The sequence below is a fragment of the Hyperoodon ampullatus genome (genome assembly GCF_949752795.1).
Source record: "Hyperoodon ampullatus genome assembly, chromosome: 14".
NCBI lineage: Eukaryota > Metazoa > Chordata > Mammalia > Artiodactyla > Ziphiidae > Hyperoodon > Hyperoodon ampullatus.
This window is the reverse complement of record NC_136927.1, coordinates 14,067,475-14,093,919: the sequence shown is the minus strand read 5'-3', so window position 1 is coordinate 14,093,919 and position 26,445 is coordinate 14,067,475. Positions and strand designations below refer to the sequence as shown.

At 40.0% G+C, this 26,445-nt stretch overlaps 1 protein-coding gene across 1 annotated transcript in view; it reads right to left on the bottom strand.

Moving 5' to 3' along the window:
- The window catches only part of TMX4 (thioredoxin related transmembrane protein 4), a 40,887-nt gene extending 14,744 nt beyond the window's left edge, over window positions 1-26,143 (bottom strand). Inside the window, exons 1-4 of the mRNA XM_079719138.1 lie at window positions 25,753-26,143; window positions 18,085-18,200; window positions 8,613-8,658; window positions 6,852-6,980 (exon numbers count right to left, since the gene is read on the bottom strand). Coding sequence (XP_079575264.1) covers window positions 6,852-6,980; window positions 8,613-8,658; window positions 18,085-18,200; window positions 25,753-25,937 — 476 coding nt within the window. The 5' untranslated portion in view covers window positions 25,938-26,143. The remainder of the gene's footprint in view (window positions 1-6,851; window positions 6,981-8,612; window positions 8,659-18,084; window positions 18,201-25,752) is intronic.
- Window positions 26,144-26,445: the final 302 nt, after the last annotated feature.

Below are 26,445 nucleotides of genomic sequence, written 5' to 3'. Positions count from 1 at the left end.
GTCCCTGATCCTTCCTATCTGCATGGTGCATGCCTGGCAAAATCCCTAACCCTGAGCAGCTGAATGTCTCTGGGGAAAAATCACGCTCTCCCCTCACAGTCACAAACCTCAGCGAGCACTCAATACGGCCCAGTCCCACTGTAATCTTTTAGGCTCTTACCTGAGATGATAGCTCATACCCTTTTCTCTCCCTTCAAACTTTACACACCCTCCCCTCCCCATGCACTCTCAGCTAACAAACACTTCTTGTCTTTCACTGCGAAATCAGAAGCCATTATGTGATCTCTCTTATCTTCCCAGCAGCAAATCTGAGCCTGGTGTACCACTGCATCCACCTTCTCCTATTGCAACAGAGGAAGTCTACCTGCCTGACCACAGTCCAAACCCTCCACCAGTGCCTTGGACCCCATCCCTTCTGTCTTGCTAATGACTTGGTTTTTCCTGTCATCCCATTTCCTGCATCAGCATTTTCTCCCTCTCTGCTGGATCATTTTCATCTGCACAAAAACATGTTCTATCCTCTCTCATCTTTTGAAAAGAGCATCACTGGACCTCAGACGGCCCTCCAGGTTAGCTTCACAAACTTCTCCAAAGAGAAGCCTACACTTGCTGCTGCTTCTTCCTCACCGTATCTTTAACCTATTCAAATCTGGCTTCCATCCTCACTACTGCACTATCACTCCTTGTCAAGGCCACAATGACATCGCATTGCTTCACTCAATGTCTCTGTCTCAGACTTGATCTCTCTTAACCCCTTGGTAACACGGGACACGAGTGACTATTCCCTCCTTCTTGAGCACCTTTTACTTGGCTTCTAGGAAACTGTGTACCCTCGCCTGTCCTCCTGCTTCACTGGTACTCATTTTCAATTTCCTTTTGCTGACTCCTTCTCTACCCAACTTCTTAACTTTGGAGTGTCCTGTGGCTCAGGCCCAAGCACTTTTCTTTTTTTCTCTCTCTAGCTGATCCCCTTCCTTCTAAAACTTTAAATGCCTTGTATCTGTGCTCCTGAATTCTCCATGGAGACCCAGCTCCATGCATCCAACTTGACAGCTCTACAAAGAAGTCTGCATCTCAAACTTGACGTGTTCAACACTGAACCCTTGATTTTCTCTTGCTCAGATCAGTAACTGGTACCAAGACCATCAAGTTCTCAAACCAGAAACCAAGGAGTTTTGTGTGTGTGTGTGTGTGCGTGTGTGTGTATGAATCTCCCCTCTCCTTCACCTGAGCAAAGTCTACCTTTAAAACATATTTTATTTTTAATAGTAAAACAATTATTAAAACATTTTACAACTACATTTACATCATATACAAATCTAAATTTCATGTAAAAGGATCAACTGATAGTGGTGTTGGATTCACATTAGCAATCACTACATGATCAAAGAGAGTGCTTTCCTTTGCTTTATTACATAGTTTTTGTTTGTTTGTTTGTTTTGCGGTATGCGGGCCTCTCACTGTTGTGGCCTCTCCCATTGAGGAGCACAGGCTCCAGAAGTGCAGGCTCAGCGGCCATGGCTCACGGGCCCAGGCGCTCCGCGGCATGTGGGATCTTCCTGGACTGGGGCACGAACCCTTGTTTCCTGCATCGGCAGGCGGACTCTCAACCACTGCGCCACCAGGGAAGCCCTACACAGTTATTTTTATTGAGTTAACTACTCAAGTTTCAGACTGCTTTATTTTTTTTCTCCAGGTATACTCCTTTCTTTAGGGCTCCTAAAGCTTCAAACAATTGTTCCTTCCTATCTTTAAACTCAGTCCTGCCTCAGTTTAATTGAACATCTATTAGCAGACATTGATTTCAATCTTATTCTTCTTAGCTATTATTATGACATACAGAGAAACAAAAGAGGCATCAAAGAAGCTTAACGTTTACCAAGTGTTTTTTATTTACTAGGGGCCATGATTAGCACTGAATCTCAGTCTTCAGGGAAGAGCTGGGAAAGTAAGAACTATGATCTCATCTTCCACTTAGAGACTAAAAAGCCTGCTGTAAGTGGGCTCTGAGTGATGCTAAGTTTAATCACTTGGTTAACCAGTGACTGAGACAGACCTCTCCAGTGGAAATGCAGTTTTCCCTTGGTAATGTGTAGGTCATTTGTGGGGTGATATGTTGGCACCATACAAATACTCATTGCCCCACAATCTTCTGCCCGAGTTTTACAAGTATTGATGACAATGGCCCTTGTCGGCCATCATGCTACTTTCATATATCCACTCCACACGATTCCTATAACATTTAATAAGCTGTAATATATACTTATGTTCGGTATTCGGAAGGCATCTGAAGTTGTACGGCACTTAATTTAAAAGGCTTTAAAGGCCTGTTCAGCAGTCACTTGTTAACAGAAGAACTATAATTTTATTAGCACCAGCTTCCAAGTCTGTAGTGGTTCCCAACTTTGGCTGCTCCTCAGGAACACGAGGCTGCCCCACTAGTACCAGTGTAATCAGAGTCTCTAGGAGTTTTCAAAAGTCCACAGGTGATTCCCCTGGACAAGCAAGGAAGCGAACCACTGCTCTCAATCATAGTAATGGCATTTCTTAGCACTTCAAATTCAGAAAGGTAGAGTTTTGGCGAATCAATAAGCTGACTTTACAGTTCTCTGAAAATGTGAAGAAAGTGCAACACTGTCAGTTTTCGCTAGAAAACTAGTGCTCTTGAAACTCATAATTCCTTAAGAAGAATCCAACATCACAGACATTAAGCCATACTGCGTGATTTTTGGGAAATCGAGTGCAGAATAAGGCATGTTTTCTGCCCAATTCTCAAAGAGATCACACTAATATTGTGTAAGTGATTAAGAAGGGCCCAGACCTGGAATCCACGACAGAGAAATGAAGCTGATAATTTGGTGGAGGGAGCAGAGATGGCAGCAGCCTAATTTTGCCTACAGGGTCCAAAAGTGGCCTTAAGTAAGTTTCCCTTGGAGAAGAAATTGACATCATGATGAAATACTAATGATATTCAGATATTTCAAATCTATCCCTAAGCCATTTTTTTTCAACCAGAAATTTACTGCATTTCCCAAACTACACAAAAGTAAAAGTTTCAAGTAAGAGCCCAACCATCAGTCATGACCATCTTTCTGGCAAAAGTCACACAAAAGGATGACGGAGAGAACATCTTTACAACAGTTACACACTTCAAAACCACAAGCACCCAACCCAAGAGTATGTTAGCTAGAGTTATGTAAGATTCACCTTTCAATCGTGTCCCATGCCCTGCCAGGTCCAGCAAGGAGGGCTCTCACCCAGCTGGCAGGCCAGGTGTGACAGTAAAGCGCCTCCTTCCCCCAACCCCACCCCTGGTCCCCTGCCTACTGATGAACATCCCTGAGGCTGAGTGGTGAGAGGTGGGAGCAGGTGGGCAGCGGGAGGAAAGCCTTGTTTGTATGTTATAACAATGACAGCGACGCTCATGACAATGGGACTGCTCAAGCTCAAACCGTGTCAACAGTGCAGATACAGAGCCTCAGCAAGACTGAAGACATGAGAATCTATTTGTTGGCCCTGAGTGGGCAGCAGCCGGAAAGTGAAAGTGCCACTGGATCCCTCTCCCTCTCCTCTGCATTACAGCTCCCATCTTACCTGGTCCATCACAAGGAGGGAGGCTGGGTCAAAGGGTGGCCCAGAGTGGCAGGGATGCCAGGAGGGGACAGAAGGAGCTCTGGGGTGAGGAGTGAAAAGAGAGAAAAGCCTCACAGGCACTCCAGCCAGCAGCTGTCAGAGGTCCTCCAGGCCAGGCCAAACTACAGGTAGGGAAGCCCTGAGCAAGGGGAGCTGAAGCCCGAACACGGTCAAAGTGATGACTGAAAACGCTTAATCCCTCTGTCCGTCAAAGAAAAGCTGCTGTGTCTTCAGCCCCCATCACTAAGGAGGCCCAGCACATTATTGGATTCTGGGTACTGGAGAAAAATGCATGCCTCATTAAAGAGGTCTTGCCAATCACAAGGAAACAGGGCATCCATGGGTGCAGTTGCCTGGTCCTGGTGTCTCACTTTGGCATGAAAGGGTGGCAGCTGCTCTTTGGGGGAAATCTCTCTCACTTCACTGCCTGAGGCAAAGCTGCTGGCAACAGGGTCTCCATTTAGAGGCTCCCCTGAGTGCCTGCGGGAGCTCTCCTAAATGCCACCAGTGATGTGCACCACAGCACCGCCACTCTTCAACCTCAGCACCCACTCTGCACGGCCACCGGTGGTGGCCCCGCTCAGCAGGCAAAACTCAAGGCCATTCTCACTGCAATAGGATGAGGCCAACCTGCAATACTGACCTCAACCATGTCCCTCAGGAGGAAGTTAGAATCTTATTCCAGTCTATTATCTATTGTAACCCGCCCAAAGCAGCTTAGAGCAACCTGCTAATTTTTGTCATCACCAATAATCACAGAGGGAGAAAGGCCACCCCCACCCCACTAGAGAGGCCACTCCCACTACCTGCAGCCCAAAGGGGCACAAAGCACTTCAGTTAGGTTTTGCAGCCCCCATTCCATTGGTCTGGGTGGGGTCAGATGGGTATAATAATAGGATGTTGTATTTATGATTTTTAAAAAGAGTTCTTACCTTTAACAGAATGACACATTTGGTATCTGTTTCAAAACAATTGACTAAAAAAAGCTATAATTTGATGATCATTATAGGTGGGTAAAAGGTCCATGGGGGTTATTGTACTATTTTCTGTACTTTTATGTATGTTTGAAAGTGTCCATAATAAAAAGTGAAAAAAAAATTGAGTTCTTGTACAAAAATATAGAACAAAGTGGCTCATACCATTATGATTTGTGTATGATTCATACTTGTTACAAGCAAAATAACATGTTGCCTTAAAATACTACCAGAATATAATAAGGAAAAAATGCAAATGGATGAATTCCTAAAAATGCCACACATCTACTGGTAGCTACAATTTCCAAATTCAATACATCACTCCCAAGATAAGTTAAAAGGCAAACATTTTGGGCTTTCCTGGTGGCGCAGTGGTTGAGAGTCCACCTGCCGATGCAGGGGACATGGGTTCGTGCCCCGGTCCAAGGCAAACATTTTAAAAGGAAGGTCTGAAAAACATACATTTTTCAAAGGATCACCTACAAGTTTGAGGATTAATTCCAAGTTTTCTACATTCTGAGAACTCATAAAGTCTCAAAAATCCTGTGGTTCAGCCCCTTTTCCAGCCCTCTTTCCAACCTTCTGGAATATGAAACCCATACACCATCCAGTGACACCTCCAATTAACAGCTGGGTTGCCACGCTATACTTCTCGGCTGAAGGCCCGGATTCCTACCCAAACACCTTGCACCACCATGGCTGCTTTTTAGCAAGGTCTGCAAGGTCCAGTGACTCAAAATTTCCCTCAGCCTCCTTAACTGGCTGTGGCCATTTTGGCAAGCTTGTCTCACGACGACCCCTGCAGCGGCTCAGCGTGGTGGGACGTGGGGCGGCAGGCGCGCTGCCACCGGCGCGAGATGGCTTCCAGCACGTGGGGCAGATATTGAAAACATATTTTAGATCCACCCATTCTCTCCAACCCCACTGCCACCACCCTGATCTGCACTGCCACCATCCCTGGGCTAGACTCTGAGACGGCCTTCTACCTGTCTCACCTCTCCACGTGGCCTTCACCACTCTCTGCGCACCGTGCGCGCTGCTAACGTGCAAGCTCCTCACTGGCCACAGGCCTGCAGGATCTGCTTCCTGCCCTCCTCGCTTTCTCAGTTTACACTCCTCTCCCTCCCTTTCACTGGCCACCTTTCTGCTCCTCAACACACGGAGCTCCTTCTGATTGGGGGCCTGTGCGGATGCTATACCCGTTCCTGGGAACGTTCCTTCCCTGCTCGTCACCTGGCTGGGCCATGGAGTCTTTAGATCTCACTTACAGTCCTCCCCTCAGAGCAACCTCTCCTAGCCCCCATCTAATGTCTAATGCAGGGCCACGCTCCCACAGTTAGTCCCTGACTTAGTAAAGGTTTGTGTTTTGTTTTTTTCTGAACAGTCCTTATCTAGACTATGATTCTTTACATCCCTAGTTTTTTTCTTAACCTGTCTAACTTTAAGTCACCCGAGGAGAGCAGAGGGGTCACATCTGTCTTGTTCACTGCTGAACATCTAGCACTTGGAACAGTACCTGCATAAAATCAGTGCTCACATATTTGCAGAATGAAATGCCAGAGGTGAGCTGCTTTTAGAATAAGCCATGTATTTCCTATAAATGCTACCAGATTACTTATTCCTGAAATATGGCATGATTTGACCCTATTTCAGCAGGGATATTCCTTATACTTATATATACTAATATAAAATGAATTACAAATATGACAACTCATTCAAAATTAAAACTGTGAAAAAAGTTATTATGGCTTGGCCTTATCTGTCTCACCAAGCATTATACAGTTTGCCATTATGGCCAAAAGTTATCCCAGCAGTATTCTGCTAGGCAGCCAAAGACACCAACAGTCTTATTTTCCACACGGATACATGAGCAATTCCTTCATGAACTATAATTCAAGAAATAGTTGCTCCTCTATCTTATGAATAATTTATAAGGAAGGAAGGATGGTAAATGGTGTTCACCACATCTTGTAAAGAGAAAACAGGTGACATGGTGCAAAAGTTAGAGGAGAGGATTTCTGTAACCCACCTGAATCTGGGTACTTAATTCCCAGTATCCTAACAACTAGCTGAAACATATGTGGGTCACAAAACCAGAAACACAACATGGGCCAAGCATGGGCATGTGTAGTCTGAGTAACCAGAAGTGAATATGAAGAAAAATGTAGACTGTCAAGGTCTTGGGTTGTTAACTTGAGAACTTCTGTTCTATTAATAACACCTTGTCATTAAAAAACAAGTTACGTTAGAGAAGCCGGGGATTTCCAGCCAGTCAGAGGCTCAACTGATCGCCACTTCTTCTCTAAGATATAGTTCTGCAGGTCTTCATAGATTCCTGGGCCACGGTAACGGCGGAATATCCCATCTTTTGCACTATAAATTATAAAAACAAATAGAAAATAAATCCATTAAAATATCAAGTATACAGACAATGAAAATCAAAGTAACTATTGGTTTTACATGTGAACTCCACTCTGAATTTTAACTTGGCTCAAATGAAGAAAAAGAAACGTTATAGTTAGGTATAAGTCAGAAAGCACGCATAAATACTTATCTAGTACAAATGAGGAATTCCAAAACAGAAAGTATTAAATATTCTATTTTATTACTGCACAATTTGTGACTATAAGCAAAGTCCTTGGCACCGTCTAATCTGCCAAGTTACTTTTTTATTATTTTTGCTACCAATTAGTCTGATTTTTCTCTTATAGCAGCAAAATAGCAATTGTTATCAAGTTTTAAAAAATTGTATCCACATTTCCTAATCTATGTCATCCAAGTCCCTCCCCTGAAAATTAACAAAATTCCTCTTAGTCTCACATACGCCTTTGGTCTTCCCTCCCTCTCGCTTTCTTGCCAGTCAAGCTTCCTAGAGGAGGAGTCTACACTTGCCATTTTCTCCTCTTTCATTACTCATTCAATACTCCTGCAGTCGGGGGTCCTGCTTCCATGACTCCATGGAGACTGCTCATATTGGAGGTCTCCAATGACTCTTAAGTGCCGTATCCATGGAACACTTTTCTGCCATTTTTCCTGGGTGGGTCATTGGCACTGTCCACTACTGAGCCCCCCTCCTTCCTCCCTTCCCTTGGCTTTTATGACATGAGCTCTCTGGACTTCTTCTTACTACTCTGTCCATCCCTTCTCATTTCCACACTCCCTGTTTTCCTTTGCAGATGTCCTAATGGTGGTCAACTCAGGTTCTATCCTTGACCTGCTTCTCTTCCCATTGTATCTATTTCTCATTGTCTATATTTATACTGTTATCTAAACCCCAGTATGTATCTCTAGCCTAGATCTTTCTTAAGAGCTTTAGATCCTGAAATCAAACTATCACCTAAACTTCCCCATTCGGAATTAGCATAAACCCTTCACATTATCTTCTCTATTCTGGCCTCTATCTTCCAAACTTCACCTTATTCTAATGGCTCCTCAGAATGGCCCCTTGGTAAGTCATCACAGGCTCCTTCTTCCTTATGGCTATTCAATCACCAGTTCCAATGATCCCATCTCCTAAGTATCTCCGGAATCCATCCCTTTGTCCTCCCCCCCCACCCCGCCTCACTACCTAAGCCTCTCTAGCCCCATCACCCAGGATGATCCAGCTGTACCCTATGGGCCAGCCAAAGAGAACTAGTTACAGTTCTCTGAAGGTATCTCCTTTTCTCCTGGGCTTTTCCATGATACATCCTCTACCTGGAAAGGCCTTCTCTACCTTGCCTGCTTAACCTATTCCTTCCTATCTATTAAGAATCATCCCATCTTTTACATCATCAGAAAAATCTTCTTTGACCTCCTCACTTATTTGCTACCTGAAATTAGGTTCCTTTCTCTGCAGCACCCTGAGCATCCTTCTCTTCTAATCACTATCATTCAGTGCAGACCAGTCTTTCTCCCTTCAAATGCTAAGCTGCATGAGTGACGGTTATGGAAAACAACTTAGAATACTGGTACACATCTACTGATTTCTAATCTTTGCAAAACCAGAAAATTATTTGAACTTACTGAAAAAATGCTGGGAGGGTAGTGACAAAGAAGCGGCCACTCAAACCTACAAGAAGCATAGACAAAAAAGTTACAAGTCAAACTCAGACTAAACCAAGCATCTAACTTAAGGTGCAAGAACAAGCAGCCTTGAGCTTGTTCTTAAAACCACATTAGTAAAATCTTTCCCATTACTGAATCACATTTACTATTTGTTTAAAATACATTTTTTACCCATTTTTATTTGCCTAATACTTTCTAGTCACTGACATACAACTTGCTTATCTTTGATGTGTTAAACTGGAGTTTTCTGGCTTGTGTAATACTTAGAATTATATGGTGGCTGAAAGGATAGGTTTTAGAGACATGCAATATGGGTTAAACAGCTAAATTCTCCATTTACTAGCTTTGTGTCCTTAGATAAATTACTTAACCTTTCTGAGTCTTGGCTACCTCATCTATAAAATGGGGATATAAAAGCCTAACTGAATTGTTCTGAAGTTATATTAGATCATTATATCAAGTGTGTAGCACACAGAAAAGGACTCAATAAATAATAATAGGTATTATTACATCAGTCATACATTTAAAAAATAATAAGGAATACAAAATAATAAGTTATGTATAATCTTTGCACATTTATAAAATTTGCAAACACTGTCAAGGGATTCTATGTACATTAAATAGATTTTTTTCAATTTGTCTTGGCAAACCTTTACTGAACACTAACTACATATCAATTGTTATGCCAGGTACACGTGAAGACAAAGATAAAGAAAACCCTTAGTCACTCAGCAAATATTTACTAAGCACCTTCTTTGTTCCAGGCACTGTGATAACTATTCAAGATATAGATAAACAAAAGCACGTACAGTCTAGTGGCAGAAGGAAAAACTTAATCAAAATAACCACAACCATGACTACAAACAGAGACTGATGATATTAAGGGGCATGCAACAAAAACCTGAATGATATAGGAGTAATAAGCATAATGCTCTTTAAATGTTTACAAATAAATAATGTTTATGTGGGCAGCAAAAGTGAGTAAGCCTGGTTCTGGCAAAGAGAAGCAAAGCTGAAGGCTATCTCTGGCCAGCGTGGAAAAATGAGACATTATTTTCACCTTTCTCATAACTTCTGCTTTTCCCATTGAAGAACAATCTGGACAAAATCAAATAGCTATTCAAATAAGGTGGCTCAAATTTTACATCTCTCCTGTCTCACTTGCAATTTGAAACACTGAAGCTTTACTTTTAATAACACGGGAAATTTGCTTATACCCATTCTATAAGTTAAACCTATATTCAGTATAATAATTTATTAATTAATGATGAGTCTTCCCAATAACTATTACTATTTTTTTCTGATATCAAACCAAGCAGACTCTAAAACATCCTTATGGCACTTAAAAGAAAAGATAGTATTCTGAAGGTAATAAAAATCAATTTACAAAAAGAAACATTTACTACATACACTCATCATTGTACATCTGGTGGGGGGGGAAAGGCTGTACTGGCAGTTGCAAAAACACATGTGACCTGAGAAGTCCACTGAGGATTTAACAAGCATGTTCACCTCTAACGTTGTTTGAAAATACAGCCCAGCAGGGGAACAAGGGTATTTTTTAATAAATTTCCAACACTAAATTACTAGGGGAAAAAGCATTGGTAATCCTAAACTATTATATGCTTTAAGCTTAAAATAATTATTGCAAACAGTTTCATCTCATTTCTCTCCTAGCTAGAGATTCTTATGACCATTCAAAAATTTTATCTAAGGAGTTACAGTATTAAGGAATTATGCTTTGTTTATATGGCCTTTTAAAGTAGAATGAACAAATAGCATCTCATCACTACCTCAAGTTTCTATTTAGATATTATTTTTATCAGAATAAATAGGATTTCTAATAGATGTTAGGTATCACTGAAAGCAGTATTTTTAACTTGTTCTTTAAAATCCTTCATGTGATCTCAGTCATCATTGGCCATGGCAATAAATAAAAAATAAATAAATCTTTTTTTTTTTTTTTTTTTTTTTTTTTTTTTGCGGTACGCGGGCCTCTCACTGTTATGGCCTCTCCCGTTGTGGAGCACAGGCTCTGGACACGCAGGCTCAGCAGCCATGGCTCACGGGCCTAGCTGCTCCGCGACATGTGGGATCTTCCCGGACCGGGGCACGAAACCATGTCCCCTGCATCGGCAGGCGTAGTCTCAACCACTGTGCCACCAGGGAAGCCCCAAAATAAATAAATCTTAAAAGTAGTTCATAAAACATTAAATTATACAAAATCTTAAAAGTAGTTCATAAAACGAAAAGACAACCCTCAGAATGGGAGAAAATATTTGCAAATGAATCAACGGACAAAGGATTAATTTCCAAAACATACAAGCAGCTCACGCAGCTCAATATTAAAAAAACAAACAACCCAATCCAAAAATGGGCAAGAGACCTAAATAGGCATTTCTCCAAAGAAGACATACAGATGGCCAAGAGGCACATGAAAAGCTGCTCAATATCACTAATTATTAGAGAAATGCAAATCAAAACTACAATGAGGTATCACCTCACACCAGTTAGAATGGCCATCATCAGAAAATCTACAAACAACAAATGCTGGAGAGGGTGTGGAGAGAAGGGAACCCTCTTGCACTGTTGGTGGGAATGTAAATTGATACAGCCACTATGGAGAACAGTATGGAGGTTCCTTAAAAAACTAAAAATAGAATTACCATATGACCCAGCAATCCCACTACTGGGCATATACCCTGAGAAAACCATAATTCAAAAAGAAACATGCACCCCAGTGTTCACTGCAGCACTATTGACAATAACCAGGTCATGGAAGCAACCTAAATGCCCATTGACAGACAAATGGACAAAGAAGATGTGGTACATATATACAATGGAATATTACTCAGCCATAAAAAGGAACGAAATTGGGTCATTTGTAGAGACATGGATGGACCTAGAGACTGTCATACAGAGAGAAGTCAGAAAGAGAAAAATATCGTATATTAACACATATATGTGGAACCTAGAAAAATGGTACAGATGAACCATTTGCAAGGCAGAAATAGAGACACAGATGTAGAGAACAAATGTGTGGACACCAAAGAGGGAAACTGCGGGGTGGGGGTGGTGGTGGGATGAATTGGGAAATCAGGATTGACATATATACACTAATATGTATAAAATAGATAACTAATAAAATCCTGCTGTATAAAAAAAAATAGTTCATAAAACACATTAAATTATACAATATGAATTTCCAGATTCATGAGCCAGCTTACCTGGGGTTAAACTCCACTTCTGCCTCTTATTAGTTTTTAATATGAGACAGTTAATTTAAACTCTCTGGGCTTTAGTCTTCTTATTATAAATGGGCATCACAATTTCTATCTTGCAGTGTTGTAGTATTAAGTGATTTTATATTTATATAGCACATAGAAAACAGGGTCTGACATATAAGTACTAAATAAATGCTATTAATTTCTTTATTTAAATCTCTGATTCAAAGTTAGACTAAAATAAGAGGATGTAACAAACACTAGTTTAGTCTTAAGTGCTTTGGAAATTGTGCCTTATTTTGGATAACATAACTTAAAATTTTATAAATAAATGGACCCATGAAAATCAATGTGAAAATAAAAAAGAAACACAGTGATGGACGGTCTCTGAGATTTCTGCATCTTTCTCATTCAGGCTAGATGGTACAACAGAACACCTGTTACCCAAATGGCTACATTAAAGGGTATAAGAAATTTATAGTTTTTGATATGAATGTCTTCTAATTTTTAATACTGATACTATGAAATGTTAAGGGAGACTTTCATCACCTGAAAAGTTAAACCATGACCACCTTGGAATACAGAAGCACCATGTGAGGTTGTGGTTTTACGATTTAAAAACAAGTATGGATCTTAAAGAATTATAACAGGGCAGCAGCTCATTTCAAGGTTTGCATAATGGTTCATTGACACAAACTTCAGCAAGTATGGAAGAAACTAGCACACCTCAAATACTTAAAGAGACAAAGTTTGACTGCAAGGTCTCCCAAAATTTCTACGGTACCTTTTATACTTTAAGGGTAACTTCCACTTTAAAATGAAGACTGCACTGCGGCATAAAATGGCATTAATCCAAAATGCAGAAAAAAATTAATTTCTTATTAGCAAGCTTATCTTAAACACATACAGCAAAAGAAAAAGAAGAACGAAAGATTAGAGAAATAAAATTTATGGCAGAGAACTAATCTCATATGCAAAAGCACAACAGAAATTATTTAAATTGAATACTAAGAAAATGGGGACAGCTACTAGCTTTTGTTCTATCATTTATTAGCTGTGTTAATTTAGGCATGTTACTTAACCTCTCTGAGCCTCAGATTTTTGGGTTTTTTTTTTGCGGTACGCGGGCCTCTTGCTGTTGTGGCCTCTCACGTTGTGGAGCACAGGCTCCGGACATGCAGGCTCAGCAGTCATGGCTCACGGGCCCAGCCGCTCCGCGGCATGTGGGACCTTCCTGGACCGGGGCACAAACCCGCGTCCCCTGCATCGGCAGGCGGATTCTCAACTACTGCACCAACAGGGAAGCCCTGAGCCTCAGTTTTATGAGTAATAATATATAAATAGTTTGTTCTTCCTAGGATTGTAATGAAGCTAAAATGTATGTAAGTGCTTAACGCAATTACAGGCTGAAGTAAATGCTTACTAAATGTTAGTTATTATTTTTTTATTAATTTTTATTAGAGTATGGTTGCTTTACAATGTTGTGTTAGCCTACAGTGCAGGACAAAATGAATCAGCCATACACATACAGATATCCCCTCCCTTTCATACTTCCCTCCCATTTAGGTTACCACCGTGTATTAGGCAGAGTTCCCTGTGCTTTACAGTATGTTCCCAGCAGTTGTCTATTTTATACATAGTATCAATAACGCATATGGGTCAATCCCAGTCTCCCAATTCCTCCCTCCCCACCCCTTTCCCCCTTGGTATCCATACATTTGTTCTCTACGTCTGTGTCTCTATTTCTGACTTGCAAATAAGATCATCTATAACATTTTTCTAGATTCCACATATATGAGTTACTATTATGATACTTGCTTTTCTCTTTCTGACTTACTTCACTCTGTATAACACTCTCTAGGTGCATCCACATCTCTACAAATTACCCAATTTCATTCCTTTTTATGGCTGAGTAATATTCCACAATGTTAGTTATTATCACCAAAGAGAGAACTAGAAGGAAAACAATTAAAAAAAAAAGTAGAACTAATTTTACCTTTGAAATTGAAATAAAGTTGTCAGTATAATAGAATACAAAAGACTAAGTTTTACAATTATAAAATTAAAATATCAACACTAACTAAAGTACAGTAAACTAAATTGTCTTCTATAAGAAATCAGTGGCTTTAAAGACAATACTTATGGGCTTCCCTGGTGGCGCAGTGGTTGGGAGTCCACCTGCTGATGCAGGGGACATGGGTTCGTGCCCTGGTCTGGAAGGATCCCACGTGCCGCGAAGCGGCTGGGCCCGTGAGCCATGGCCGCTGAGCCTGCGCGTCCGGAGCCTGTGCTCCACAATGGGAGAGGCCACAGCAGTGAGAGGCCCGCGTACCACAAAAAAAAAAAAAAAAAAAAAAGACAACACTTACTCTTGACCATGGTAAGGGTCTGGTTTACCTCTCATCTAGTGCAACAGCCATGGGTGTTCTCCGAGCAGCTGCTCTTTTCCTGTCCTGGACAACTAAGCTCATCCGCATGGAACAGAAGGTTCAAGTATATACTCAGTAAATTTAATTTTCCAAAGTCAACTCAACTGAAACATCATCCGGCCTATGCAGTATTAAACAGGCAATATAATGCAATCTAATCTAAGGCCTGTGCTCTCCTTGACTTCTACATCTCAGCTGTAAAAATGAAGTGTCTTTATAATCCTGAAATCTTTTTTTCTATTTCAAATACCTAAAAAAAAATACCTAAAAAATCTCTTATTAGATATACCAATGGAAGAGTTACAGGCATAACTAAAGAGTACGCATTAACACCTCAAAAATTCTTGCTTTCCCTTCTTTTTAAAAAAGAAATGAAATTATCCCTAACTAGCACTCCTGTGCACAGCAGCCCTGATGAAAGATACAGTAATGCAGATCTGTACCCAAATATCAATCTGTATACAGAAATATCTAGTAAAGAGCTCAGCCATGAGGAAAATAATATCATTTCGACGGTTTCCCACCCACTCAGGAGGTAAGATTTTGTAAAAATGAAGTAAATACTTAAATAGCTTCCAAGAATAGGGACAAGCTACCCCATAGGTTTGCCACATAAGGCATGTTCTCTTCATTCAGCTTTTAGGACCCCATACTTCTCCATCTCCTTCCTGCTTCACTGGCTTCTCCTTTTCTGCTGCTGGAACATCTTTTCTTCTAAATGTTGGAACGCCCCAGTTCTCAATCCTCAGAACACTTCTCTGCACACACTCCCTAGGTAATCTCAATTTGTCCCTTTGCACACTGATGGTCCTTAAATGCCTATCTCTAGCTCACCTCTATTTGGATTTCTATCAAACATCTCAAACTTAAAACCTGTCCCAAACCTGACCCTCCTTCAGTCTCCTCCATCTTCTTTCCTTTCACCAAGTGCTACAACCAATCTATTGGGAAATCCTTTTGGATATTCCACCCAAATGCCGTATCTCCAATCCAGCCACTTACCACTGCTGCTACTAGTCCAAGCCACCGTCTTCTCCACTCTGGGCTATTGCATTAACCTCTGAACTTCTCTTCTTGCTTACACTTCCGACCTCCTACAGACAATTTTTCACATAGCCAAATGAATACTTTTAAAACATGAATCAAATCATGTCACTCCCATGCTCAAAACCTTCCAGTAGCTTCCTTTCTATCATACTTGGTATAAAATCTAAACTCCTTGCCATGGCCAACAACAGCTTAAATGGTCTGGTCCCTAGCTCCTTCTCCAGCCCCATTTGTCTCAAGGACCCCACTGGCTACCATATTGTTTCTCAAATAAGCCAAGTACTCCTACCTGCACATGCTGTTTGCTCTGCCTGGAATGCTCCTTCCCTAAACCTTGTTGAAATTCATTTCCTTAATTTGTCAAGACCTACAGTCAAACAGCCCTTCCCTGGGCATCCTATTAAAATAGTGGCTGCCACCATTTTCTACATTTTTACCCTGCTTTCTTTTTCATCATAGCCCTTACTACCACCAGACATTATTTCCCATTTTTCTTTTGTGATTGTTTTTCCCCTTCACTAGAATGTAAGCTCAATGAGGAGCCAGGTCTTTTCTTCCTTATTCACCTGCACCATTATTTACCTGCATCATTCATCTGTATCACTGCTATCCAGAACAGGGTCTGGTGCATGGTATCAACTCAAAAATTGGTTGCATAAACATATTATTTCTAAATGCTATTAAAATATCATTTGAAAGCATTAGGTTTGTAATTTAAAGTAAAATTATAAATATAAAATAGTATAATCTAAAGTGAAATATTCTCTAGGCCACTCAGTCATGTGTGTAGAATTTTGGCTCCTAATTTTTACTTATCAGTTACAGGTTTTCAGTTGTTATCATTTAAAAGAATTCTAGAGCCTCTACTTTAAAAAAACTAAGACACAAAACAACAACATTTTGTTTTTTGGACTTTGTTTCTTCACTATTTTCATAGGACATCAGACCAAAGACTTTTTTTCTTCTTCTTTGAAGAGGTTTTATACTTATATAAATACTATGAGTCAATGATAAATTTGCTTTTCAAATATTTTGTTATAATCAATTTCTCTTACTTCATTATCAAAAAAGCATTTCATCCATTCACAATGAAAAAATAGTTTATAATCTACATTTTAGGAGGAAAGACCGTATTCTGTTAGACTTTAGGTCTGTGAATCCATCACAAAGCTAACTGTTTAATTCGTTTAATTCAAATCATGCTGTGAATTCACGGCAGGTATGCCAAAAGGCTGAAACGGGAATAGGCCAGCTGCATTTCTAAGAAACTCACCATAAAATGTGTCTGGTGCCCACAAATTAACAAGGCTTACACCTAATTTCATTGGACTCAAACTATTAAAAACACAAAAACAGGTTTACCACAGATATGTCATTGCAATGCTTTGACCTCCAAGCAGGAAAACTAATTATAATAGCCCAAATCATGAACTAATAACTATAACTGTCCATCTATAAATAGCAGATAGGCAGAAGTGGTTTTGTTTTAAATGCTTAAAAAGGTTGAGACTTGAGGACTCATGGCTTGTAGGAGAAACCTCTCTCCATGGGTTTGTCAACACATAGATCTTAATGGACACCATTCATTTTGTTGTCCCAGTAACTGGTAATTCATTATTTTGTGTTTATTGAACTCACAGTTATTACAGAGAAGGAATAGCTACATTTCCACACCTACCATCTTTTCCCCCCTTGTGAAAGGATACAATAGGTAGAAATTCAATGTAGATAGGAAAACAATTACTTATAAAGTTTTAAAATAGTCAAATTTGAGATTTAAATCATAAAAATGCAACTTTTCTCAATTTATATATAATACACAAAGTTATTTTTAAACTATAAATACAAATTTATTGTGTGTATCTTTTCAGAATTAAAGTCTCCTTTATATTCCTCTTTTGAAAAATTATATCATTAACAACTAATAAATGTAGATGGTGACAGAATTAGAAATTTACCATTCTGGAGCTCTTAATAAAATATTTGATTCAGGTAAGATCATCACAGATCTTAAAAGCCTAAAGTATCACCCCACAGATTACTTTCCAGCTACAAAGTGGGGTCTTTTCTTTACAACTGAGATGTTTAGTGTCATCACCTTAACCAAATGCTCAAATTCAACATCACTAATAGTGACAGTACATGTCTTATGATGGGATACAATATAAAGTCACAGCATCACCTTTCCATAAATGTCTAATCCAAATTATGCGTTTACACTGAAGTTCAAGTTTACAGAAAATATAAGAACAAGTTAAATGTCACCATAAGGAAACATCTAGGCAAATCCTTGGCCTGTTCTCCTCAGAATATCAATGGCATAGAAAAAATGGAGGACTATTCTAGATTGACAGAGACTAAAAACACATAACAACCAAATGTAATTGGTGAACCATGATTGGATTCTGGTTTTAAAAACTGTAAAAAGTCATGTGGGAAATAATTAGGGAGATTTTAATATGCTGAATTATTGAAGAGTGAAGTCTCATGATGTCTGCAACTTATTTTCAAATGACTTAGCAAAAAAAATAATAAAAATATAAATATATACACATATGCATGTGTAAATACAAACACAGACAGATGCAGATACGTTAAAATATTATCTTGATTTTAGGTGGTCAGTTCATGGGTAATCAATATTCTGGTCTTCTGACTTTTCTGCATGCTTGAAAAAATTAAAATTAAAAGCAACTAACTTTTGCATTTAATGTTCAACATATACAGTACCTGGTTCTTGAATGACATCTACCTTCCCCACACTGATCTGAAGTATTTCACCATTCTTGGCAAAAGTCTCCCATTCTGAATCAGTCTGCTGACAGGATGGACACCAAGGGGCATAACTATAAAAGAATAATAGCTAATCAATATACATACATGAAAAATATCTGTAAAACAGAATAGAGAAATAGAGTATTTAAATTGACAAAATAAATTCTTAACTAAAGGGAGACACTAAAGCAAGTTTTCCAAAAGTCATTAGACAAAGAAAAACAGAAGCACACTTCCCTCCTAGAATTTAATATAAATATTACGAATATCAATTCCCTGGGAAAAATTAGCCAAAGTTTAAGATTTTTCACAAATTACTGTAATACTTAAAGTATTTTATTTCAATGTTATTGCTACAATCAACCCAAATTTTATCACTTTCCAGATATTTGAGGGTGATATTTGAGGGTGAACACTGTTTTGAAAGTGCTACTAAAGGAGAACGATTTTCATAAGGGTGCCCCTAAAGTAGCCAAACCAGTTTCAAATCCATCAAAGCTACAAGTCTGATGAGCAAAGACCACAAGATCTGCTAGTGGGTCCCCAAGAATGTGAGTCATTTCCAAAGATCTGTGGCAGTTCTGAACCATTTTGAGAAAGAAAGCAGAAGCTATAGGCTAAGCCAACTCTACCTGACACTTAAGAATTAGAAGAACCTGTGTCTTCAATCAGAACTCTGCTTTTTACATTAATTTTTTTCATTCAATAAACATGAACTGAGCACCAACCAAGAAGCTGAGGCTACAACTGTGAACAAGACAGATGTGCCTCCTCTCCTTAGGGAGTATACAGCCCAAAGAGGTAATTACAAACCAGGTGGCAAATGTGAGTATAGAAAAGATGCTATAGAGACACTCAGAGGCTGGGTGATCTCAGAAGGGCCCAAAGAGAAAGAAGCAACTGTGCTAAGATCTAAAGGAGGAGTAACAGTCAGAGAGGGATCAAGGAATGCTCTAATCTAAGCAGAGAGAACAATGTGGGTGAAGGTGAAGAGTACTGAGCATTTAAATAAAGTTGTATAAAGAGTTGGCACTCTATTTGAAGCTCCATGGTTAGCCCTAGAGAGGTAAGAGAATTCTGATCAGATTCACATTTTGTAAAATGCACCCAGCAGTTCTGTGGATAATGGATCAGGAAAGAATACGATGGAAGCAAAGAGAAGAGGTGGAAGGCTGGCCCTCTCTAGCTCTATCTTTAGAAAAGACTAGTATAGGGCTTCCCTGGTGGCGCAGTGGTTGACAGTCCACCTGCCGATGCAGGGGACGTGGGTTCGTGCCCCGGTCTGGGAAGATCCCACATGCCGCGGAGCGGCTGGGCCCGTGAGTCATGACCGCTGAGCCTGCGCGACCAGAGCCTGTGCTCCACAACGGGAGAGGCCACAACAGTGAGAGGCCCGCATGCCGCAAAAAAAAAAAAAAAAGACTAGTCTATCCAATTCCAAGATCATTCTAAAAGGTCATTAATCTTCCCATTATAGCTCACTGTCCAATCCCTGAGGTCCAGGAGACATGGACCAGAGAACATGTTCCAAGAACAATCTGCTGACATGACATCTTTGAATGTGGATTTTTCTATAAACACTGTATCCCTACACTTCCAAGGCAAAGTACATCCTGGTATACAGTAAGTGCTCAATAAATGTTTGCAGAATACATAAATGAACAAACTTTAAAGAAAATTATATTTTTCATCTGACAAAATAGTTGTTTTCTACATATTTTCTAAATATCCAAATGGCAGGTGAGACTGGGGCAAGCAGTTGGTAAACTCTAGGGAAAAAAGGAATATTTTATTATTAAGTACATTTCAATAGGCATTTCAATATATTGGATAAGAGTTCTGCCGGAGGCATCAGAGAGACCAATTACAAATTAACCATGTGTCTTTGAGCAAGTTAATAATCCCTCCATGCCTCAGCTTTCTCAACTGTAAAATGGCATAATAACAGCAGCTACCTTAGAAGGTTATTGAAAGATTAGACGACACATGTAAAGCAGGCACATATTAAGAAAATCATTAATGTAAATGACATTTGTAATATACGCCTGGTTTCAGAGACATTTTTATTATGCGTTAGCTCATCTGAACCTTATGGCCTCACTGTTGTAAGGCAACAAGGCAGATTCAGAGACTTGCTGACGGTCACCTCGGACCACACAGAGCAGGAACACAGATGGAGGTATTTGTGTGATAAAAATGTCCAAGGAAAATAAGATCCAACAGAGAAAGACAGAGAGACAGACAGTAGGAATAAGAAAGACATTACCAAAAAAACTTTGAGGTACAGTTTAATGAACTTCAGATCCTCTTTGCTTTGTTTCCCTCAAACTGTTTCTGCATACAACACATTTACTATACCAGTAATGATTAAATCATGCAAATTTCATCATTTTAAAAAATCCTAGTCCCTAATCTCTAGACAGACTATTATATAAATTGGGAGTTTGGTGAAATTGACCCTCAAAATATACAAATGCCACTGAGGTAATTTTAGATACTCCATTTTCTTTGTAGCTGTTACCCACTGGTCTGGGGGCACTGTTAATGCCATTATTTCTAAGATTTAATCAGAGTTTATTGTGTTGGAATGTACCAAGGTCATCCATTAACCTAGTGTGTTCTCTTGGTGATGGAGGTAAACCAGCCCTGAGTCTCAGAAGTGGGAACTGGTCCATATTTGTTGCAACTTTTTAAACTATTAGTATTCTTTTGTATCTAAAAGATAGTCATTTAGAATCTACTATGACACCTGCTAGAGAAATTTCACTAGAATGAACACTCCATGAAGGCAGTGACTGGTGCATTGCTTGTACCTCGAACAGAGCCTGGCACATTCTAGGTCACAGTAAATACTTATTACATCAATGAACAAAGGGGAGGTGATAGTGATTATCCTTAGTACCTAAGAAAATATATACAGCTGTTTCCTTCAGTGATATACTAGCTCTTTATTAAAGAACAATTAAAGTCTATTATTCATTCATTCACTGAGTCAAAAAGTACTTATTGAACACCTAGAATTTGACAGTTATTAAGGTTCTATAGCTAAACAGGAGGAGGAAAAACTTCGTTCCTCTACTTAAAAGCTTATCATCTAGAGGAGGAGTAAGACAAAAAGCAAGTACAAAAACATATAAATTAATTTATAATTATAAGCTGTGATAAGGTCATGCTAGATACAAACAGGAAAGAATTTTCCTGGGTGGTTGGGGTACAGAGAAGGCAGGGCACCTGTATGAATGGTAAGGAGTGTCACGAATGAGCTCAAAGCGATGTTCTTCGTTTGCAGAAATTACAGAGATGCTAAGTCATGGGTGGACCTCTGAATCCCATAGGGAAAAGGCCTCCCCTTATATGGGTCAGGGTGCAGGCCAGCTGAAAGCGTAAGCAAGCATGAGTCAGCCAGGCTCTGTGCCTTCCTCCAGGCTCCCCCACTATACAACTACTCTCCTCAGCTTGCACTGGGGATTGCAAAGCTCAGGCCAGCATTCTAGTTCTGGTCTTGCTCACCACTTACTAAGGATATGGCTTAAAGCTTTAACCTTCCAAGTTTTCGTCTCCTTTAGTTAATGAGAATGAGAATAGCAATTCTGCACCAGATTTCTGGGATGCTCAAATTCTGAAAGAGGGCATTCTGAATTGCTTACACTGATGTAAGCAATGTAACTATTTACTGTGATGATGATGACGATGGAGAAGATGTGGATAATTACCCTTTGTGGAAACAATGTGAAATCAAATACTTCTATGTTAGCCTATAAGCTCCTCTTTTGCATGCTTTTAAATACCCATAACAGTACCTAAGGCAGTGGTTTCCAGTCAGAGGCATTTGGAAGTGTGTATAGGGGATGGAGGTTTAAATATTTTTGATGTCACATGACTACTAGAATGTTATGGGCAGGGGCCAGGGATGCCAAAGGTTCTGCAATGTGTGAGCCATTCCCACACATCAAAGAACTGTCCAACTCAAAATGCTAATAGTACCCTGGTGAGAACCACTGAGGAATGCTCAAGAGAGAGGAAGCATTCAACAAACATTTGCTAAATAAACAAATGCTACCTATGCTACTTATTTCCTTCACAGCTCAGCAGACATACCAGTCCCTTGAAATCAAGAAATGTAATTTATTCACCTTCATCTTCCCAAGTCCCCAACCCTGAACCTGACAAATAACAAGCATTTAATGACTATCTCTTATACATTCAATCAACAAATCACCACTATCGATGAAACTGCAAGAAATTATATAACTATTTGATATGGGCAAGTTAAGGCAATGATGTTCTCTCCAAGTATAAGAAGGATACTAGAAAAACAATGTTAAAACCAAGAGATCCTAGGGAAATAAATGAGGCTTTTCTCCATCACCAGATGACTAGTTTCAATTTTGAAACATGATCATCCCAAGAACAAAGTCAGAAAAAGTATTGCTTTATAAAGGTTTCTATGCCTTAGAGATAAATATTTTAGATATTTTAACCCAAAGACATATTTTTCTTCTAGATATCAGTTTAAGGTACGTGGGTCAAAATTAAGCTTTGTAGATATCTACTTATGTCTTTGGGGGAAAAAAGCCACCAGAACAGCATTATATTGTATATTTTTGTGTTTCAAAAGAACAAAAGTAGTAGTCTCAAGCACTGATATGATGGGAACCAAGCAAGTGTTTAAGACAGCAAAAGGTTACAAAGCAACTGAAGGAAGAACAGTATGAAACAATGGAAAGAGAGAAAAGAAAATATCAGAAGGCCTTTTAAAGATTAGATAATCTTCCCTAACCCAAGAAAGAACAAACTTTTCAACAGAGGTTAAGAGGAGGAAAGCACAGCAAACCAATTACAGAGACATGGCAGAAACAGGGGTAAAAAGTATAAAAGAATGTATGAAAGCAAATAAGAAGAGAAAAACTGAGTGTACAAAAAATCCACAGAATTAAAGAAAATGTTAATAGTAATGGGAGAATTTTCCAGGTTTTAAAAGGTTTCAGAATAAAAATGGTGAATTACTGCAAATATAGTTTTAGCTGATATTTCTCCTTAACAGAAAATTGCTTTTTAAAAAATTGAAAATTCAATTGCAAGAATACAAAAAATTGTTTGAAAGACAAAGAAAACATAACAAATTAAATTTTACATTAAGGACTTTTCATGTCTCAGAGCAGACAAACACTGCTATGTCCTTCAAAATAAATTATTGATACCAATCTAACCAGGAACTGTATTATAGGAACTTGGTCAAAGTGGGATCAAAAAGAAGAAGTCCCCAGAGGAGAGGTAGCATATAAACAAATGAACAAGTAAAGAACTGTCATTCAAAGTAATGTTAAAATTTTAATATTATCAGAAAGCCTCCTAACTTGCTTCTTTTGAGAAGTTAAATATATCATCATCTGTGGATCCCTAACAATCTCCATTTATTATGACCAGTTCATCTGAACAAAGTACTAACATGGGAGCAAGTATTAAGACATTTTTGTTTTCCTCTTATAGACACCAGAAAAGAGAAATCTGATAACTTATTGGATGTTTGAAAGAATTCTTAGAAATTTATAGTAGGCTTATAGTGGTACTGAAGATGTAAATTTTATTTTTTTAAAGTGTTGGATTTTGTCAAAGGGAGGAGGAATATCACAAATAAAGAGCCACAATTTTCTTCAGGACGAGCACTTAGCTTCTGGAATTTGGAGGTAATGGTTCTTTCCTTTCTAGCTGCACTTCATATCAACCTATTCTGAAGTGTACTCGATGAAAAGAGAACTTCTAAGAAGATCTCAAGTGTCTACACAGCTTACTTTCGGTTACAAGTATCATCTTGAACCAGAGCCCAAACATAACTCCATACAATGGACACATAGCAAGCTTACAACAATTGATTACTACACCTCAGCTTGTACACTTATGAAGTAAAATTTGAACCATCAACATAGCCGTAAGAGTTGTTGGCTGTTGCTTGTTTATAATCTTAACTTGGCTTACACTTACCTGAGCTTTAGTGTTCTTAGTTTTTACTTAAAAAAAGAAAAAAAAGAAGAACATAGCTACTCCAAAAGGAACTATAAAGGAGTTGAGGCCATTAAACATAGCAAGTCTTTTCTGCTTTGACCTTCGTCATGCACATACACAAACTCAGTTTTAATCAGAAAACTGACATCTAGAAAACCTCCATTGTACAAGCACCTACTAAAAAAACAACTTTCTTTAGTACTAGCTGATAAAACAATCTCTCTAAAACTCTTGTAATTATTACAAACATGACAGTCCTGTCATGCTTACTTTAAAATTTTCTCTCTTAAATAGAAAATGACCTCATCTCTATTCAAAGTAGTTAATTGGTTAATTTTAATCAGTGTTTCATGTCTACAGATCTCTTTAATAATTTCATTGATTTACTATCATGCCAAAGGCATTTTACTTTGAGGTCTAAAATATCCCCTGCTTTGTGACCAAAAGGTAAATACTTGTTTGAAACAGTACTGTGCATTATGTTCTTTGAACAATGTAATCTACTAAGTGACTTACAACTTTTGGGCCTGAGGTTTTCAGTCTATAGAATAATCTGTTTGCAATCTAAATTCAAAGAATCAAAATTTAGTCTTAAGAAAAATGAAGGAAAATTTCAATTCTGTGAGAGTCTGTGTCCTCAACGTAAAATTAGTTAACAGTTAGCAAGCAAGTATGTGTATCATCTGAAAACCACAGGCTAAGGAGATGTGGTCTTGATGATTATTTCTTCAGCCATTCTCCATTTTCCTTACAAGCCCCCCACGATGGTCTCTCTAGCCTACTGAGACATCTGCCCACTGCCTATTTCAAGCCGTCTTTCAAATGGTTACTTCCTTCCTAAATTTTAAACTATAATGAATAAATCTTCCCTGCTCCTAACTCAAAACTGCATTTTCCCACCTCTCCTCAAGGCAAGGCACTATCCAATATGTACCTTTTATTGTTCAAAAGGGGCAATTTATTAATATCCTTTTCTTTATGACACTAGTACAATTAAGTTATGATACCTACCCAGAAATCTCTACCTCTAAAAATTTTAACAAATATCAACATTTATTTGAAATCTTGTTTTCAAACTTCAAAGGCACCCACCTTTCCGTTTATCTTTCACAAGGACATCTCCGGGTCTTCAAAGTGAAGACTGAGATACTTTGTACAGACTGGTCTGCCCCTCACCATGCTGCAATTATTCATTCAACAAGTACCTTGCCTAGTCAGTGTTACGTTATTTGTTCGGTACAGAAGCGTCACTGAATGACAGCCCTTTCCCCTCTACATACACTTTTATCAAAAGCTCGAGATTTTCTTGCAGATTTCTCTGTTCCCCTTCCTCCCCTTGGTAAACCGCTCATCCACCCCATCCCTAAAACACTTCCTCCCAAAATAGGGAACTAGCCAGGCAGGGGAGGATGCGCTACATCCGCAGCCCTCACCGCGGAGGGCCGGGCGCGCATGCGCAGCGTCGGGGGCCTGGCCCGGCTCTGCAGGTCGCTAACTGGGCGGGTCCCGGCCCGAGGTCTAGCCCAGTAGGCACTGCGGTAGCAGGAGAGGGCGGTGCGGCTCCGGGAGGGAGGCAGTCGCGAGGGTCGTGTGGCGAGCGGGGCGGGCGGGCACACTCACAATTTCAGCATCCACTCGCCCTCCAACACCAGCGTCCAGTTGGAGGCGGTCATGGGCCGCACCAGGCTCCGCTCCTGCGGCAGCGCGGCCTGCTCCGGGCCGGCCTCCGCCTCCGCAGCTGCCGCCGCCGCGACCCAGACGACCAGGAGCGCCGTGAGCAGCGGGCCGCGGCGCCCGCCCTCCATGTCGGGACGCGGAGCGAGACTCCTCTGCAGGGGCTGGGGCAGAGGGTACGGCCACCCTGCGGACCGGGCCTTCCCAAGTAGTGCGAAGAAAGACCGGGCCGCCCCGCCTCCGCCCTGCCGCGCCGACCAGCCCAGCTCGAGAATGGGGTGGCAGTCGCCGCCTCTTATCGGCCCGGGCTACGGAGGCCACGCCCCCTCCCGCGTCGACTCGCTGTTGCCCGGGGCGTCGGTTGCCTTGGCAACGGCCACCCTCCCCCTTCTGACCGCTGCGTTGAAAATAAACAGATGAGCCGGTTGTTGCTTAACTTAGAACCTGCCCGGCGTGTGCCTGGGCTCCAGTAAGGGCGAGGTTGGTGCGTGTGGCTTTTGCTAAAGAGAAACGTCTCCAGTAATAAAAAAATGCATCACCTGTTCAATGGTAGCAAAAATAACAGCAATGTACTACAAGTAAACTGTTGAATGGAAAAACAAAAGGACATGTTGGGCATCTCTTACTGAATGGGAGAGG